The sequence below is a fragment of the Paroedura picta genome, chromosome 1 (genome assembly GCF_049243985.1).
Source record: "Paroedura picta isolate Pp20150507F chromosome 1, Ppicta_v3.0, whole genome shotgun sequence".
In the NCBI taxonomy this organism is placed as follows: domain Eukaryota; kingdom Metazoa; phylum Chordata; class Lepidosauria; order Squamata; family Gekkonidae; genus Paroedura; species Paroedura picta.
In genome coordinates this window covers 103,433,258-103,452,617 of record NC_135369.1, presented here as the reverse complement: position 1 = coordinate 103,452,617, position 19,360 = coordinate 103,433,258, and the positions used below count along the sequence as shown (strand labels likewise).

Sequence of the window (19,360 nt, the reverse complement as noted above, 5' to 3'; positions counted from 1 at the left end):
ATTGGCCTTAGGAAGTCTGAGCAACAATTAAGCTAGTGGAGGTGACAGCATTCCAGTTGAACTATTCAAAATCTTGAAAGACAATGCACTAAAAGTGCTACACTCAATACGCCAGCAAATATGGAAAACTCAACAGTGGCCACAGGATTGGAAAAGGTCAGTTTACATTCCAATCCTAAAGAAGGGCAATGCCAAAGAATGTTCAGACTACCGCACCATTGCACTCATTTCTCATGCTAGCAAAGTTATGCTCAAAATCCTACAAGCTAGGCTCCAGCAATATGTGGACGGAGAACTTCCAGAAGTACAGGCAGGATTTCGAAGAGGCAGAGGAACTAGAGATCAAATTGCCAACATATGCTGGATCATGGAGAAAGCTAAGGAGTTCCAGAAGAACATCTACTTCTACTTCATTGACTATGCTAAAGCCTTTGGTTGTGTGGAGCACAACAAAATGTGGCAAGTTCTTAAAGAGATGGGAATACCAGAGCATCTTATCTGTCTCTTGAGAAACCTATATGCAGGTCAAGAAGCAACAGTGAGAACCGGGCATGGAATCACTGATTGGTTCAAAATTGAGAAAGGAGTTCGGCAAGGCTGTATACTGTCGCCTTGCCTATTTAACTTGTATGCGGAGCACATCATGAGAAAGGTGGGGTTAGATGAGTCACAAATTGGGATCAATTTTGCAAGGAGAAATATCAACAACCTCAGATATGTAGATGATACCACTCTAATGGCAGAAAGCGAAGAGGAACTAAAGAGCCTGTTGATGCGGGTGAAGGAGGAGAGTGCAAAAGTTGGCTTGAAACTCAACATCAAGAAAACAAAGATCATGGCATCCGGCCCTCTCCATTCCTGGCAAATAGATGGGGATGAAATGGAGGTAGTGACAGATTTTATTTTTCTGGGCTCCAAGATCACTGCAGATGGGGACTGCAGCAAAGAAATTAAAAGACATTTGCTCCTGGGGAGGAAAGCTATGGCAAATCTAGACAGCATCCTAAAAAGCAGAGACATCACCCTGCTAACAAAAGTGCATCTAGTCAAGGCTATGGTCTTCCCAGTTGCAATGTATGGCTGTGAAAGTTGGACCATAAGGAAGGCCGAGCGTCAAAGAATTGAGCCTTTTGAACTCTGGTGCTGGAGAAGTCTCTTGGGAGTCCCTTGGACTGCAAGGCGAACAAACAGGTCAGTCCTAGAGGAGATCAGCCCTGCCTGCTCCTTAGAAGGCCAGATCCTGAAGATGAAACTCAAATACTTTGGCCACCTCATGAGAAGGAAGGACTCACTGGAGAAGAGCTTAATGCTGGCAGCGATTGAGGGCAAAAGAAGAAGGGGACGATAGAGAATGAGGTGGCTGGATGGAGTCACTGAAGCAGTCAGTGCAAACTTAAATGGACTTTGAGGAGTGGTAGAGGACAGGAAGGCCTAGAGGATCATTGTCCATGGGGTCGCGATGGATCGGACACGACTTCGCACCTAACAACAACAACAATAACAGCAAGTCTCTAGAGGCAATTTCTAGGCACAGCAGATCAGGGATCTCTTCACTCTTCAGAGCTAGTCTCCTCTGCCCAAACGTTTTTGGCAACTTTTCCCCAATTTTTTATCCGTGTAAAATTTCTCTTAACTAAGGCTGAAATCAAGACTTATTAGTCAAGACTGAAATCTCAAGTCATTCTCTGCTCAGCTGATGCTAACCAATCAGATTACTTGAAGCAGCCTGTCACTCAAGGCTGTCTGTTTTTTTTTTTTTTGAAGAATTAACCCTTCACAGTCCTTTATTCTGTTTGTATAACACTTCTAAGCTTCTACAAAAGAACAGTCCTTAACACCTGTAGATGGTTTTTTTATGGATTATGATTTTCAATTTACATAAGAAACAGGTTTTATTTTCTTTCTTCAGGCTCTTCCTTGGGACAGATTGTTATTGTCAATGTAGAACTTTTACAATTGCAGGTGAAAGATTATTAAAAACTGTAGCCGCTGCTTGGGGGGAACATTTATTGATTTCAGTTTTACTCTGACGTGTTCATTGGTATTAATTACTTTGAAATGGGTTTTTTTTAGAAGCTAATACAAGAGCTACATAAAGGTGACACCAATATGGCCTCATTCAATGATTTGTCCAATAAGCTTCTTCAGGAATACCGTTATGATGACACAAGAAAAGTCAAGGAAATCATGGATCACTTGAATACCTCATGGATTAATCTCCGGCAAAGGTATGTCAAGCAAATTTTGTGCTTAGAAAATATGAGACATGTGAGTCATCTATATCAGGAGTTTCCTTCTTCTTATAGCAAGCATCCATACCTGTGGGGTATAACACAAAGGTTGCATGCCTAGATGCACCCTCCAGGGAGGTCCAGCAGGACTTTACAGAGTTTACGGATGTCTATCAGTAACCACATTCAAAGTAGCTATGACGTCCACCCTACACCCCCAGAGTTTCAGAAGGTTGCAATATTTTAAACCCACACAGATCATGAAGTTATCGGAATTGTATAAATATAGACTCTACAGATTCGTTGCCTAAAATCAACACTAAAAAGTACTTACAAGGTTTGTACAAAAGCAGATTTGATGCATCATAGTCACTGAATAAATCCAGTGTACCAGCCTGACCACCTAAATGCTAGTTGAAGGTACAGCATTCTCCGTACTTCTTATAGAGTATTTTCTGACTCAAATTGTTTACTGTCAGCCTCAGAAGCTGATCATAGCCAAGTCTTTTAAGTGTCTCATTGTTTCTGGTATGGGGATGAGAAGAGAATGAAGAACAACACAGACACACAGAACCAGGAGAACATCAGGCCACACCTTAACTGAGTACACATTTCTCAAGTCCTGATGCAGTGTAGGCTGGGTACTATGAGTGCAGGTGCCTACCCAGATGCTGGCTAAGAAACCCCTAACCCCCCATTTAGGGATAACCAAGGAAAGAGTACTAATTTGTTAATGGACAATTAAAAACCCCTTCACAGATTGTGTTAATGACTTGGGACCTTCCTTGTGCATTGCCCTTCTATTTGATTCTCATCTGTCACCTACTCTGTCCTTTTTAAGGTTCTAGGCCAAAACATTTCTTTTTACACAGACGTTTAATTAAGGGATTGATCTTTTAAAATGGTTTTGCAGTCTGTTTCTAGCCTGAGAACTTTTAATGACACTTGTTTTTAAGCTGATAAATGTTTTATGCTGTGTTCTGGCTGGTGTCTTAATTTCCATTTAAGTGGTTTTTATGAAGATTTATGTTTTACTTGATGAGCAGATATAAGCGGGTTCTCTGGTGAGGAGGCATAATTTTTAAAAAGTGTATAAGTAATAGTTCTATAGATAATATTCCATCATGCATTATAAATTCTGCTATTTCGATTTTTAGATCTGACCTTTTGCTTTTGGGGAGAATATTTCCCCCTCTTCCTGAACTAATCATTTTTTCCTATTGCTTTGTACTATTTCCCCCTTTTCCCCTCAGTGCATTTTCATCATGTTCAAATAGTCTCATGAGACAATTAGTCAGAATGAACAAAATTATGTCAGGGTGCTATGTAGCCGATTAAATTTATCTGTGATGTTACTGTGGAGGGCAAACCAAGCCTCCCAATTTAGACTAAGGGCAATACTTCTTGGATTAGTCATAAGGGTGAACCCACTAGTTTGGGATTCATGTATTGAGCAGGATGATAACACAATCAGATTTAGCTACTTGATGATATAAGGTAGTGTATTCAGAGTGAGGACTATGCTTGCTGAATTGAAACATAATCCCCTTTGAAGTGCTCATTGAAAAATCATATACAGAGGTTGTGTTTTGATTTGTAAAAAGCTTCTTCCACTTTCAGCTAATTTCTAGATATGAATATGCCCAGTTTTGTCATGTGGAAACCTCTTGTTGAAAAACAAATATTTATATCTCCTTTGTAGCTAAAGACTGGGGCAGGCAGATGAAAGGAAAATATTATGGGCAGACAACATGCCTGAAGACTGTTATGGGTTGGACTCTTCAGAAGCAAAAACCTTGTGAAAAATACATCAAGAATGTACATCCTCCACCACACTAATAATCTTATTGAAAGTCTTTTGCCTTCATTAAGGAAATATGGATTACTATATAGCACTTTGCTACTTTTGTTTATTTATTTGGTATTTCCAGTGAGAGAAGCTACACTTGTGATCCTAAAAGGAATACAGTTAGTCATTTTTCCGGTTTGAAAATAAATATTACAATGTTCAGTCATAATATCTTCACTACAGCTGGTTCTGCTTATTACAATAGCACGCGTTGTCTTCTTTTTAATTCCTTCAGAAGATATTCTATCAGTTCTGTCATTTTATCTGCAGTAAGTCCCAACGGCTCGTTCTCATCTCAGAATTTCCTACAGTTGGTTAGCATTTGGGGGTTTTGACTCAACTTTTTTTTCTTTTTCATTTTAATTACTCATCTTGGATTCATAAATTAATTATAATGTTTAGAACTTGAAAAAAATATATATTCCAGATCCTCAGTCAGATGTATATTGTGTTGTAGATATTTTTATAAAAATATAGTTCCATTCATTCTTAAATTATTTCATGTTGCTTGCAAGGTAATGGTGACTGTAGCATTTTTGTAGAGTAATGTGACAGATATATCACTAATTTATTTTGGCACACACATTTGAAACTAGACCTCTGGCCAATAATTTTAAGGTGATTCAGCATGAAGTCATTTTTATTGGGGCTTAGTGATGGGAACAGTCAATTTAAAAAGATTTCAGATGGAGCCAAGCTGATGAACAGGCTTTGACAACAAAAGTGAACGAGCAGTCTTTTTTGGAAACATGCCATAAAATTTAAGAAATGGCACTAGATCTGACTGCAGTGGGGTTGGATGATGCCATTTGAAGATGATATACTATTAAAAAATGCCCCCTATGAAGGCAGATTGGCACATAGAGACAATCTTGCATATTCATAGCCTGTGTAGATTCCACTCACCATTTGCATACATTTGCATCTGGATACAGAGCAGCTGGGAGCTATCAGGCCAGCAGTAAAATATTCCCTTTGCCCCAATTTGAATTTAAATATCAGTTGAGGCCATCGTATGACTTGCTGTTAACTTTCCCTGTCCCTTGCTTAGTAAATTTTAGACCCTCTCTGTATTTTGTAGGGTTCAGTCAAACATCCATTTGGGTATCTTCTCTTTTTAGAACTTATTGCCTGCATCCAGCAAAAAATATTTAGTTTTATATTGCAGTTTTCCAGAATGTAAATAGGAATATCTATCAATCATATTTTGCTGCACTCTTACTTCTAGGGGTTTTGGGGTGTTTTTTATAATTCTCCATTAATTTTATTTTTGCAAAAACTCTCTGGGACAGTGACAACTCTAGGATCACCCTGTGTACATTATGAAACCAGGTCTCTCCCAGCCTTAGTGCAGCTTCTAAAATATCACACCATTCTTGCTGTCTACAAGAAACATTTCTAGTACTTCATTTTGAGGTTGCTACAAACTGTAGGCCTTGGGCCTTCAGATTAATCCTCTTCTTTTTGTCAAGTTATTACTTTTAAAATCAAAATTTGGCGGCAACTTTTGATTGTCATGAATACTCCATGTAGTAGTGTTGTGAACACTACTACACAAGCAGCACAACAACATCTATATCTCTCACTAGATCTCAGTTTCCAGTCATAGGGATGCAGACATCCAGGTGGTACCTGTGGTTCCCCTGGAATTAAAGCTTATTTCTAGATTTCATAGATGGTTTCTCTTGGAGAAAATGGATGCTTTGAAGGTGGCTCTATGGCATCGTGCCTCACTTTGGTCCCTGTTCTCCCCAGGCTTCATCCCCAATCTCCAAGAGTTTTCCAGCCTGCATCTGGCAATCCTACCCACTCAGAACCAGGTTCAGAATCCGTACATACCTATTCAGCTTCATGACAACAGTTCCAATGTACATTTATTCAGCAGTAGAATAGGCTGCCTAAGGAGGAGCTGAGCTGGCAGTCTTCAAGCAAAGGTTGGATACACACTTTTCTTGGATGCTTTAGGATGCTTTGGGCTGATCCTGCATTGAGCAGGGGGTTGGACTAGATGGCCTGTATGGCCCCTTCCAACTCTATGATTCTATGATTTATCATGTCTAGTAAACTTGTTTCTACAATATATCTTGTGCGTACATTTGCCCTGTCAATATTAGTCTAGTTGAAATCACCCAGTATTACAACATTTTACACTTTTGTCACCTCTATAATTTCCCTCTCCATCTACTTTGTAGTTTTGATCAGGTGAGTTCATCCTTACTTTTAAGTAACCCATAGAGCCTAGTATCCCTACCAATAGTTCTGCTGTGTGAGAATTTATTCCCCTGATGTTTTCTGGCTTATTTGACATGATGTCCTATTTGATATGTAGAGCAGTACTACTCCCAATATGCCCCTCTGTGTCCTGAGTATAGAATTTATATAAAGTATCCCATTGATCTCCCCCATTTTAACACATTTCTGACATGTCTATTTACTTGAAAGGAAGATGGGATTTTTTTTTTTACTTTCTACTCAGGCATATAGATCAGCTGAGTGGTGTTGTGCAGGGCAGCAGGATTTTTTAAAAATATATGAAATGTGATTTGATGTGCAGTAGGGATGGATTTGCTGCTCTGCTAGTATTGGTGCCTGTTTGTTAATTCAGAATTTTACTCCATTGTAGTGTTTGCATCTTCCCTTGAGCTTCAAGTAGGAGTTGTCCAAGAGTTAAATTTTTCCCGGAGAGAAGAAATCCCTAAATCCCACATGTTTTACAGCAATTTAGCTCATTAGCTATAACTGTTATGAGCTTGTGGGCATTTTAGACAGGAAAAGATAAAAATGACCCTGTTGGACTGGTAATACAAAACAGTCTGTTGGGAAAGTGTGATTTCCTAGTATATATGAAGTGTTGTATGTGTGGGAAGGCCTTTAACTAGTAGTTCAGGCCTTGGGTGGGTGTTTCAATTTCAACACCTGTCAGCTTTTCTCCAGAAGTTAGTTTAAAAGGTTTTGTGCCACCTTTTTGATATTAAGAGCTAACAGCCTGGTTCGCTTTGGGTTAAAATGAAGTTCATCTCTTTTCTGCTTGTTCCCGAAACTTTTCCATTTTCCATATTTAAACCCTTTCTCCTCACATCATTTTCTCATCTACATATTGAGATCCCTATTCTGGGTCTATTCTCTGACCTAGTTAGCTCAATCAGATCTTGGAAGCTAAGGAGGATCAATCTTTTGTGGAGGCAGGCAATGGCAATCCACCTCTGAATGTAGCTTAACTTGAAAACCATATGGCCAGCTGTGACCTGACTACACCAACTACAACAATCTGTACAGCTGGCTCCACATATGAAACAGATAGCAATACTGAGAATACTATCTTTGAAGTCTTGCCTTTGGTTGATGGGCAGTAAAATCAGGATGAACAAAATAAAATACTTCTTTACACACAGAAAAGGATTAATATGTGGAATTTGCTGCCAGAGGAATTGGTGATGGCTAGAAGCATAGACAGTTTTAAAAGGGGATTAGAAAGATTAATGGAGGATTGGTCTATCAGAGGCTACTAGGAACGATGAATGAGAGGAACCTCCATGTTCAAAGTCACTAGACCTCTGAGTCCCAGAGCCAGGAGGCAACGTCAGTGGAAGTTCTTGGGTTTTATTCCCTTTTGGCTCTCTAGAGCAGTGGTCCCCAACCTTTTTATCCCTGGGGACCACTCAACGCTGGGGACCACTCACCGGGGACCACTCAACACCTTTTACTGAGGCCCATTGGGGGGGGTAGTTTGCTCCTCTACTCTCAACCACTGCCCTAGCGCTCTCTGATCGCTATGGTAATGTTTAAACATCCCTTAAAAATAAGATACAGACACACCACAACAATGAAGTGTGTTGTAAAGGGCCGGGGGGGGGGATGAAGTAAAGGGCCTGGGGGGGGGAGAAGGCATTCTTCGGGGCCCACCTTCAATTAGTCGAAGGACCACATGTGGTCCGCAGCCCACAGGTTGGGGATCGCTACTCTAAAGAAACTGGTTGGCCACTGTGTGAGATAGGATGCTGGGCTCATAGAATCATAGAATCATAGAGTTGGAAGGGGCCACACAAGCCATCTAGTCCAACCCCCTGCTCAATGCAGGATCAGCCCAAAGCTTCCTTAAGCATTCAAGAAAAATGTATCCAACCTTTGTTTGAAGATTGCCAGTGACTTCTTATGCTCTTCTTATGCTCTAATATAGAAGTTCCCCTGCAGGTTTTGCTGGTCACTACATTAGGCTCTTTTCTGCAAGCTGACTCAGACCCTCTACTCATGAGAAGCATATGAGCTTAAATCCTATGATGACTTATCAGAGTCCTCCACAGCATTACCTTAGCAGACAAGAGGCTACTGGTTGCCAGGTATTAACTACTGTGCCTAGTCCATGCCTCAACCCCAGCCCATTTCCTCCTCTGCTCCTAGGGTGCTTTTGGAGACTGTGGTAGGCCTGGTACTAGGCAGATTGATGCCAAGGCTTCTAGAGTCGGAGGAGCCTGCTGACTTGGAACAGTATTGGTCCTGGATCAGGACCCTTTCAGATAGGTTTGGGGATTCGTTGGCCTCTTTATCTGATGAGAATTAATCTTCCTATCCTAAAATGGGGTATTACATGAAAATGGAACAAATCTGTATCTTGAGAACCAAGAGCTTCATGCAATGAGCTTCTGACAGAAAGCTGTTCTGACCAGAACAGATACTTTTGTTCACATTCTCTATAAACTGCTGTTTTGTTTCTTAGAGCCTTGACCTCTAATTAACTTTATTCACAGCTTCTATCTGTGGCTCCCTCCCCCCAATTCTCAGACAACTGCATGCTCTTATTAGATGACATACCTTTGTCAGCAAAAGCCAGTACCACTAGGATTATATGGTATATCACAGTGAGGTAAAAATAAGCTTCAGAGACACAAGTAGTGTCTGAATTACAAAGCTCCATGCGAAACACACCTCACTTCCTTCTTTGTGTCTTGCATGTGGCCTGAAGATCTGTGAGTGCCTAGAATTTCCGACCATTTCCCTGCCCATTTATTGTGACTTATTAATAAACTAGAAAGAAAGCCCATTTTATCTGCAAATAAAATGGGCGCTAGAGAAGGAAGTCTGGGCGGGAAGGCCTCCGGTGGGCGCATAGCGGGGCCTTCTGCCCCCCCCACCGGCGATTGTACTGGGGCCAGGCAGAAGGTGGAGGGCGGCGAGTGCAGGAGAGAAGGCCGGCAGGGCGTTGTGGGTCCGTGGAGGCGCGGGGCTTTGTTAGTGCGGGGAGGCGCGGGCGCGTGTCGGGGCGTTGTCGGGGCGGCGATGGCGTCTCGGGTGGCGGCATACCTATTGTACGGTGGCGGCAGGGCTGACGGCAGCAGACCCTCGTCGACTGAGGGCGGTCGCGGCTCCGGGAGGGCGCAGCGGCTGGTGGCGACGGTGTTGTGGGCGGCGGGAGCAAGTGGCGTGGCCTTAGCGGTGGCGGCGGAGGCCGCGGAGATGGGGGAAGCGGCTTTGGAAGCTGGCGGAGTGGAGGCAGCAGGGCATGTGTGCTCGAGGCGATGGTTCGCTGCTGGCAAAGGAGCAGTGCGGCTGCGTCTTCGACACGGCCGCCCTGCTCCTTTGCCGGCAGCGAACCATATGGGGACGGAGCGTGGGCAGAGAGTCCGGGGCAGGCCAAGTGGCTATGCGCGCCTCCCAATTGGCCACTTGGCCCCCGAGTGGCATTCGGAGAGGGCCAATCAGGAGCTGCTTCGCGGCTCCTGATTGCCCCTCTCCAAGTTTTTATCCTGGACGGGTTCCGCCCTAACTCCTCCCCACAAGCCCTTTCAGTTTTATTTAGTCTGCAGCGCCCGTGGCGCCGCGGGCGGTTTTAAGATAATGTGTTGCGTTTTTAGTGCTGCTATGCTAGCAATTGGGATAATATTTTAGGGATTCTTCTTGAAGGTGGGAAAGGAGTCAAACAAACTAACAGGGATATATGAACAAATACATATAGGGTTCTGCAACAAGTAACAGTTTGATGACACTATTGTGATGTTTGAAAAAAGTCTTAATGATATTGTGTGTTAAAATGTTAAAAAGTTGAAAGGAAACTTCTACGTCTCTTCCTAGATTATAACTCACTCTCAGATCTCCATATTTTATAACATTTGAATTTAACATCCAAGATTAGTTTACAATGCATTAAAATATTTTATACTTTTATCTCCCCTCTTTTCATAGAATCATAGAGTTGGAAGGTACCTCCAGAGTCAGTCTCACCCCCTGCAGAATGTAGGAAATTCACAACTACCTGGCCACCACAGTGACCCCAGTTTCATGCCCAGATATTTACCTCCCCACCCCCAAACAGAATCCATGGCCAGTCTGGCCTGGAGGAAATTTGCATCCCAGCCCCAAAGTAGTGATCAGCATTTCCCTGGGCATGCAAGGAAGGACCACAAGAGCCAAGCATGGACACAACACCTTCTGCCACCCACTTACAATTTGCCTACATTCACAGAATCCATATTCCTGCGAGGTGGCTATCTAGCCTCTGCTTAAAAACTGCCGAGAACCCACTACTTCCTGAGGAAGCCTGTTCCACTGAGAAACCGCTCTGTCAGGAACTTCTTCTTTCACCTAATGATTCATAAATCTCATTATCTTGTTGTGTGCTCGGCCAGGATTTTCTTTAAAAAGAATTGCCAGCAAGATGAAATACTAGTTTCTAAGGAAAGCCAAAAATTATGGACTGTTGGAATTAAAATAGTCTTCAAAAGAATGGAGTACTTGAGCTTCTTTTCTAAGAGTTCTCTTTTAAAACTCAAGGAAATAGAAGTGCTTATGGAAAGTAGAGCTTATTTTGATTCTGCCAATTTAAAAGCCACTGGCATTAAAGACATTTCATTCTAAAATCTGAGATTTTATATAAATTGGATATGCGTCACAGAGGTTAATAATGTTGATGCTGTAGGGCTAAGACCATGGTAACTGATCAAAATCTCCATAACCTCAATAATTTATTATATTCTTCATCACTAGCCTTTCAGACATTCTCTCCTGAACTTTGTCTTGACATTGAAAACTTTGCCATAGAAACAAATTCTTAGTTGGAGAAAAAATCAAAACAGAATTTTAAAACTAGTTCTAATCATTGAATGAACATATTCCAATTACTACTTCGCTGATACATATACATACAATACTTACTAAGAGAATACATGAAAGTTATTTTTTTAGGCCTTTTGATTAGCTGCAGTTATAGAGAACCCAGACTTGTAGAGAGCCTTGTCATAAGTCTAGAATAACCCATTTTGATTTTGAATGGCCAGATTTGGACACTCGACCATTATTTGCCATTTCTGTGTTTGTGTCTGTGTCTTTCGTTTTTGATGTGGTGCATTCACTGTTGAGATCTTTATGCTGATAGTGTGTAGGAAGAGATACAGAAATAGTGAAAAGCTTGCTGAAAATTTCACTGCAGCACGAAAAGAGAGTCAACTTGGCGTAGTGGTTAGGAGTGCAGACTTCTAATCTGGCAAACCAGGTTTGCTCTCTCAGGGCTCTCTCAGCCTCACCCACCTCACAGGGTGTCTGTTGTGGAGAGAGCAAAGGGAAGGTAATTGTAAGCTGCTTTGAGACTCCTTTGAGCAGAGAAAAGCAGCATATAAGAACCAACTCTTCTTCAAAAATGGTATCTCTAAATTTAGAGATATCCATGATTATCTTTTTGGAGGGACAAAGTACAAGCAGCAGTTGCAGCCAGCCAGTAGGTTCTGTCACATGCTTTTAGGATTCTAACACATTTTGGTGATTAGCAATGGGCAAGGGCCGGAAGATTGTAGTCAAGGTGTTCTAAACCCAGACAACCCAGCCCTCTTTTCTGATTCAGGCCAGTCTATTTTGCTTCTCCCTGCTTAAAAGTGGGGGGATATGAAACAGCCTGCAAAAATGGCTTCTGGGAGCAGAAGCTGCCTTCCCGATCTGGGGGGCAGGGCAGACTTGTCTCCTTTTCCACTTTCCCCAGGCTCTTTGAAGGTTTCTGCTCAAAGCTGCCTCCTTGAGCCAAGGGGATGGAGATCTGTCCCCCTTCCCATTCACACCAGGTTCCTCAGAGGCTCAAATAAGTGCAAGTGATTTCTGCCTGTGGGTTCTCTGAAATCTTTTCTAACCTTTTTAGGTTGCCATCAGGCATGTGCTGATGATGCAGTAAACACACACAGCCTCAGCACAAACTGCTATAACCAAGGTAAAGGTTGTATGGGGAAGGATTGTGTGGCCAAAATTGCATGACCCCTCAGCCCTCAAACCACGATGTGCCCATCTGTATTGGTGATGAAACACTGGATTATAGGCAGCTTTATTCTAATTCAGCAAGTCATTTTTTTCTTCTCATATATGACTCATACAATTATCTCTTGTTTCAGGCTGGTTATCTTGGCAGAGTTCCTGTTCTGTCTTTGAAATATCTATGAGGGTTTTTTTTTTTAACTTTATAACCCATTTTTTCTGAATGAATAAAAGTATGTTTCCTTTTCCCTTGCTTTATAATTCACACACCTCTTGATAGTATTCCTGCTGTTGGCAGTTTAAATTGCAAACTTAATTAAATGTTTTTCATGCTTAGTTCAGTCAGTGTGAAAGCAGGAGCTCTATACAGGGACTATTAACTGCAATCACACAGGGAGTATTAAAACTTTACTGTAGTAGGTGCCATTGTAATATCAGAATAGTATGTATATTACCAGAATAGTATGTATATTACCAGAATAGTATGAATACCAGCTTTCTTCCTGTGTACTACAATGTATTCATGCAGACAGAGTGGAGCTGCCAGTATATTTCTATTACATTTTCCCACACTATAATGTTTTACTTTAACCCCTACCCAATCTCTTGTGAAGTTCTTAACACCCCAACTCAACCTCCCCAATTTCTACTGAAGGCAGAAGAAAATCCCAGATGTCCAAATACTTGTAATCAATGGAATTGGATCTAAGTCAGTCAGAGATGTCCAATCCTCGACCATGTGGTAACAGTGCTTAACTTCCATAACAAATAGGTGGTCTAGCTGAAACCAGATTGTCATTTGTACAAAAAGTATTAAATCTGGCAGGATGGTCCAGTGTGGAATGAAAATGAATGAGTTATGCTAATATAAACTCAAGTGTCCAAGATGATTTAGATCTTTAGCTCTAGTAAGATTTTAGGGTTGCTATCTGCTTTCTTAAAGGCACTTGTAATGATAATTTAAAAATGAATTTAAGCTTGATCAATCGTTAATTAGTTAAATATTGTTAGTCCTAGTTCCTTTAATTGGCTAACAATCCTAATTAAAATTTATGTACTCTTCTAATTCTAGGCAGAGATTTGGGTCCAAGGAGTCTGTTCTGCTATGTGTGTAGTTTTAACTGGAAGCTAATATATGAAAGTTTTGGAGCCAACCCCCTGAGTCTGTATTATTCATAGCTGCTTTGTGCTTGAAGTGGAAAACATGTAGACGATGGCTTGCAAACAAAGGCCTCTTCCGCAAGTGTGAAAATGCATGTTTGATTGTGCAAAAGGAGAGAGAGGTTGTTTGGCATTTTTTCCTTGCCAGTGCAGATATACAGACTATGCTCTTGATTTTTTGTTTGGGTTGTACAGGATGTTCAGTGGAAAGGGGAAGATAGTTCTGTTCTATGAGTAGTTTTGCTTGTGGTCCTTTGTATACAACTTAGTTCAATCATTATTTAAAATATAGTAGTGTTTTTTTGCATTATGCAGATAAAAGCTGTTTCATATTTATTTATTCAGTCACATAGCAGTTTATTGAGAGGGAGATGTGTTTTATGGTTACTTATAGAACTGTACTCTTGGAATTATCTCTTGCAGAGCAATGTACTTAAACACTGTAGATGGGGAAGACTGGTAATTTTCAATGGGTGGGAGAATATAGCCTCCTGAGGGAAAATGTACACAGCTTCAGTGGCTTTTACAATATTTTTAGGGAATTGGGAATTCAAATTTTAAACCATTTCTCTTTAAAATATGTCACTGTAGCATGATTATAGATTTTGAAAAAATAAATCTCCAGTTTCAGTTGTTGCTACAATAAGATAACCACTAAGATTTAGAACCACCTGTTCTTGGAGGATGTAAATACTTGAGGGAGGCATTTGGGAAATGAAAGGTTTTTTTTTATGATGCTGCAGTTTGGTATGCTTGTTTGCTATAGGTTTTTGGCAGGAAAAAAAATTTAAGTGGTATTTCTGCTTGAAGATTATCAATAAAATTATTCACAGAAATTAAATTACATTCTCTAAGGGGACCATATTGCAAGATAGTTTCTCAGTGTGGAAAGATGTGAGTCAATCAAGGTTACAACTTCACCAAATACTTTTCAAACATTTTCAGTTTTTCTAGTATAACACAGAAGCTTAAATATACATTATCCTTAAAGTGATAAAACAAAGAACATACATGTATTTATATGTCACTGTACAAAGTTGTTTTTATTCACTGTAGAAAGCTGTTTCTTTGCTATTTTCTCTAGTTCAGTTTATTTGTTTTCCTTTACTTCTTTTACACAATATTTCTCTCACAGTATGCTACTGAAACCTCTTCTTGTTTATATTTTAATCTCCCATTTTATGGGAGTTTATATTTTAATCTCCCATATTCCCATTTCCTTTATCCCAGTTCATCAGTTGTTCTACATTTTATATTTTTTCATTTTCTGAGTAAGAGCTGCTGAATGTCTGGAGGTTCTAGGCTTACTTGGTTAAGTCTTTACACATTATAAAGTCATGCTTTCCTATTTTAATCTGCTCTCTTTAATCTTCATTTCGGCATCTGTTTGCTTCTAATGGTTATCATTGTCACCTTATTTATCAACTGTATATCCACTCTCCTTGAATGGAACTCTGGGAGGCCAACAACATATACAATACACTCAAAAACAATACAATAAGTAAACTTTAAAAATATAAAACAAATACAAATCTTTTCCCATTAAAATCAAGCAGGATAAGATCTGCGTATAGGGAAGACACAGCTGAAGCATAAGAGTTGCTTGTTGGATCACAGAGACTGCTTGAAAACAGAGCAGGCTTGCATGCCCTGCAGAATCTAGGGAGTTTCCACAAGAGAAACACCTCTTCAGGCAGCTGGTTCCTCAGGATAGGGGCACTATTGAGAAGGCCCTAGTCCTTGTTACAAATGGTGGATAGTTTGTAAACCAGGGACCTTCAGTTAATGTTGAGATGAAGACTGAAGAAGACCGAGGATCATGCTGGGCGAGGCAGTCCCAAAGATAGTGGGTCCCAGGCTGTTTAGAATTTTAAAAGGAAGTACCAACATTTTGAATTGGTACCAGACACCAATTGGGAGCCAAGGCAGCTGCTATAGGAGAGGTGCTGACCAGGATATTCCTGTCAGCAATCTGACAGCTGCGTTCTGGAGAGAGCCAGTTTGGTGTAGTGGTTAGGAGTGCGGACTTCTAATCTGGTATGCCAGGTTCGATTCTGCACTCCCCCACATGCAGCCAGCTGGGTGACTTTGGGCCCGCCACGGCACTGATAAAACTGTTCTGACCGAGCAGTGATATCAGGGCTCTCTCAGCCTCACCCACCTCACAGGGTGTCTGTTGTGGGGAGAGGAATGGGAAAGCGACTGTAAGCCGCTTTGAGCCTCCTTTGGGTAGGGAACTCTTCTTCTTCTTCTTCTGGACCACTACATTTTTGGAAGCATCTTCAAAGGTAGCCCTGCATAGAGTGCATTATAGTAGCCCAGTCTCAAGGTGCCCATTGCATACGTTACAGTGGCAAGGTTGTCCTGAGAAAGATGGGAAGCCAGTTGGCGGGCTTACTGGTTTTTTAGCCTGGTCTAGTCTAGAAAGTCAGATCTCATCAAAGGTTCGTAGAAGTAGCCATGAACAGAACAGGCCACATGCTGGATCTGAACTTTTGTGCAGGAATTTAATTGGATTCAGCGGCACTTTGCAGGCGGTGCCATGGGCTGATCATTACCCTAGTGAAGGTCAGTTTGAGATTAGCCTATTCTTTCTTTCTGGCTCTTCTGACAGCTCGTTTGATTATCTCAATGATGCCTGGAATCTGGGCATTTAAGAGGCCATTGACACTCCCCCCCAGTGTCCTTGTTGCCCCCAAATTACCATAGCTCCCTGATATACAGATAAATGGATGATAAAAAGGGGGGGGGGTTAGATGGCTAGAGCAATGCTGGTGATGAACTTGTGATGAAACAACAATGGAGCCCACTAGAAGGCCTACAAAGTGAAACTGAAGGCAGAAAAGAGCTCTTCTGTGCCTTCATTGCATCTGCTACATTTTATCCAGCTCAATTGTTCAGAGCAGGGATTCCCAACCAGGAGTCTGCAAGTCGATGGGAGGTCCAAAGGGGGTCCACAGCCTTTTCCCTCATGCCTTAGTGGACTTGGCCACAAGCTAGGGAACTGGCCATCTCCACATGGAGGGCTTGGTGAACAGCTCATGACTGGTAACTAGAATTCCAGTCGGCCTCTTGCCTGAATAAACTGTAGTAATTTTTTCTTTTGAAAACTTCACTGTTCATTCTTCACCGTATTAAGTTCTTGGACATTAGCTTAATCAATATGTTTGATTATCATTTTGTTATGTTGATTAATATTTTTTTGTTCTCTGCCGTATTTCTAATTTTTTTTAGTTTTTAGTTATGTTATATCTGTAAACATTTCTTTTTCTGATGACATTGTTTCATATTAAGGTTTTTCTTCTTCTCATATTTTACTCCTTCCTGTTTCCCTCCTTATGTTCATTGTTTTGTCAATATTCTACTCCCTAGGCTTCATCATATATTGAATTGCTTACATTTGTTATTTTGCATATGAATACACAGACAACTTGAAGAACATAAAATAAATATTACCCATTTCGCCTTGCATGAATTATTTGTTCCTTTGCACATTATCTGATGTAATTTGTTTTGTTTTGCTCCCTAGAGCTGGTAATAGGCAGAATGCCTTGGACACTGAACTGAAACTAGTACAAACCTCACTAAAAGATCTAGAGAGTTTTCTCAAGTGGATACAAGAAGCAGAAGCTACAGTTAATGTCCTTGCAGATACATCACGACAGGAAAATGCTGCCCAGGATAGTGGTTCTAGAAGAGAATTTAAAAAACAGATAGAGGTAAGAGCTTGATGGTAATACTGACTGTAAATATTTATAGAGTCAAGGTAGCACACATTTTACAATAAACATACATCATGTATAGTAAATGAGACAAAAGGTATTCTGGCTTTTAGTGCTTTCCAAACTTCTGGAAATGGTGTGATGGTAACACAAGAATTTCTGTTAGGGTTTTTCCAGTTCTGTAACTGAAGAATCATAGTGTTTTTCATCTTATTCATTGGTTTGAGTTTTGTCTCTGTAAGAATCTGTCATATACGTAGCATTCTTCTGAACCACCATATCTCCCCTTTGTTGGTTTTCTTGTCATATTGTAGAACAGTAATAAGTAGACTTTGGTTGTCAGTTATTATAAATTAATGAAAGTTTCTCCTTTTCTGTTTTTATTGCTAAAGAAGGTTCCTAAGAGGTGTGATTTGCAGAAGAAAGCAAAGCACCTGGCTGAAGTTATCATTCCTAATAAAAAAATTACTCACAGTCTGACTCTCAGAGGGTATATGGAACACATACCTGCTCTGGGGCTTCTTGGTCAGGTCCACCTCCCTCCCTCCCTTGCAAACACACACACAGAGACTCTCCCCTTACCTGTTGGTTTCCGAACCTCCTCCTTGGTTGCTCTCCCCTCCCTCATTCGCAAACACACCCATGTACACTCACACAGACTCCCCTTCCCCACTCCCATTTCCCCCATTACCTGTTGGCTTCCAAACCCCTCTCCTTCCCTCACAAGCAAATACACTTGCACGTGCACACACACAGACTCCCTTCCTCCCTTCCCTCCCCCTTCCCCCTTCCTGTTTACCTTTGCCCCCTCTGGTGGCACAGGTGCTGGCTGGGTCCCCAGGGGTGGAGCGACTGCTGTCTTGGCCTCAGGGGTGGGGCAGCTACTGCCTTGGCCCTCACTGGTGAGCCGCACTGGTTGGGCCCCTGGGGGGTGGCACAGCACTGCCCCAGCCTTGGGGGGCAGGGTGGTTACTGGCTGGGCCCCCAGGGGTTTCACGGCTGCTGCCTTGGCCTCAGGAGCGGTGTGGCTGTCTCGGCCACCGGTAGTGGTGCAGGCATTGGCTGGGCCCCTGAGGACGGTGTGGCTGCTGGCTAGGTCTCCGGCAGCGGCTCGGCAGGGTGCTGCTTCAGCCTTCTCAGCCTCTTCTGGCATGCTCCCTGGGGCTAGACTACAGACATCATATCCATATTCATATCCATTGAGGAGGCATGCCAGAAAATGACATTCAAAGTTACCTTTAAAGGTCGTCGCTCAGGAATTTGGTATCATTGTTGCTTAGGAATTTGTATTGTTAGGCATGTTCAATTTGTCTCCTTTCCTTCTTGAAATTCTTATTTAAGTCACTGAGCAGAACATCACCCTCATATATTAACCCCTAATACAAGGGACTATTTCGAGGATCATTCTATAATGTTTCTGTCCCAGTCCACATCCCACAAACAGAAGAGGAAACACCTTGTTACAGTTCCAGCAGAGTTTTTTACCTGTTGTCTGACATACAGTAGATCAGTGGTCACCAACCTTTTTATCACCGGGGTCCGGTCAACGCTTGACAATTTTACTGAGGCCTGGGGGGGTGGTAGTCTAGAGTAGCGATCCCCAACCTGTGGGCTGCGGACCACTTTTTTTACAGCCCTTCAAGTATTTGAAGATGGTTATAGTCATCTCTTAGTCATCTTCTCTCCAGGCTAAACAGACCAAGCTCACTCAACCTTTCCTCATACAACTTGGTCTCCAAACCCCTCACCATCTTTATTGCCCTCCTCTGGACACAGTCCAGTTTCTCTACATCTTTCTTCAGTTGTTTTGTCCAAAACTGGTCACAGTACTCCAAGTGAGGTCTGACCAGAGCAGAGTAAAGTGGTAACATTTCCTCATGTGATCTGTACACTATACTTCTAATATAGCCCAAAATCCCATTTGCCTTTTAAGCTACCGAATCACACTGCTGACTCATGTTCAGACCCACAGATCCTTTTCACCCATACTACTGTCAAGACAAGTCTTACCTATCCTAAAGCGATGCATATTATTTTACTTACCTAAATGAAGAACTTTACATTTTTCTCTGTTAACATTCATTTTAGCCCAATTTTGTAGCCTGTCAAGATCATCCTGCATCCTGATTCTGTCATCTAGTGTGTTTGCTACCCCCTCCCAGTTTAGTGTC

General features: G+C 41.6%; 1 protein-coding gene across 5 annotated transcripts in view; it reads left to right on the top strand.

Annotated features, from left to right (window-relative positions):
* The window catches only part of UTRN (utrophin), a 503,173-nt gene that overhangs the window by 209,512 nt on the left and 274,301 nt on the right, over nucleotides 1–19,360 (top strand). For all 5 annotated transcript variants that reach the window (XM_077350828.1, XM_077350839.1, XM_077350815.1 and 2 more), the window contains 2 exons: nucleotides 2,074–2,228; nucleotides 16,997–17,186. In XM_077350828.1, coding sequence (XP_077206943.1) covers nucleotides 2,074–2,228; nucleotides 16,997–17,186 — 345 coding nt within the window. The remainder of the gene's footprint in view (nucleotides 1–2,073; nucleotides 2,229–16,996; nucleotides 17,187–19,360) is intronic.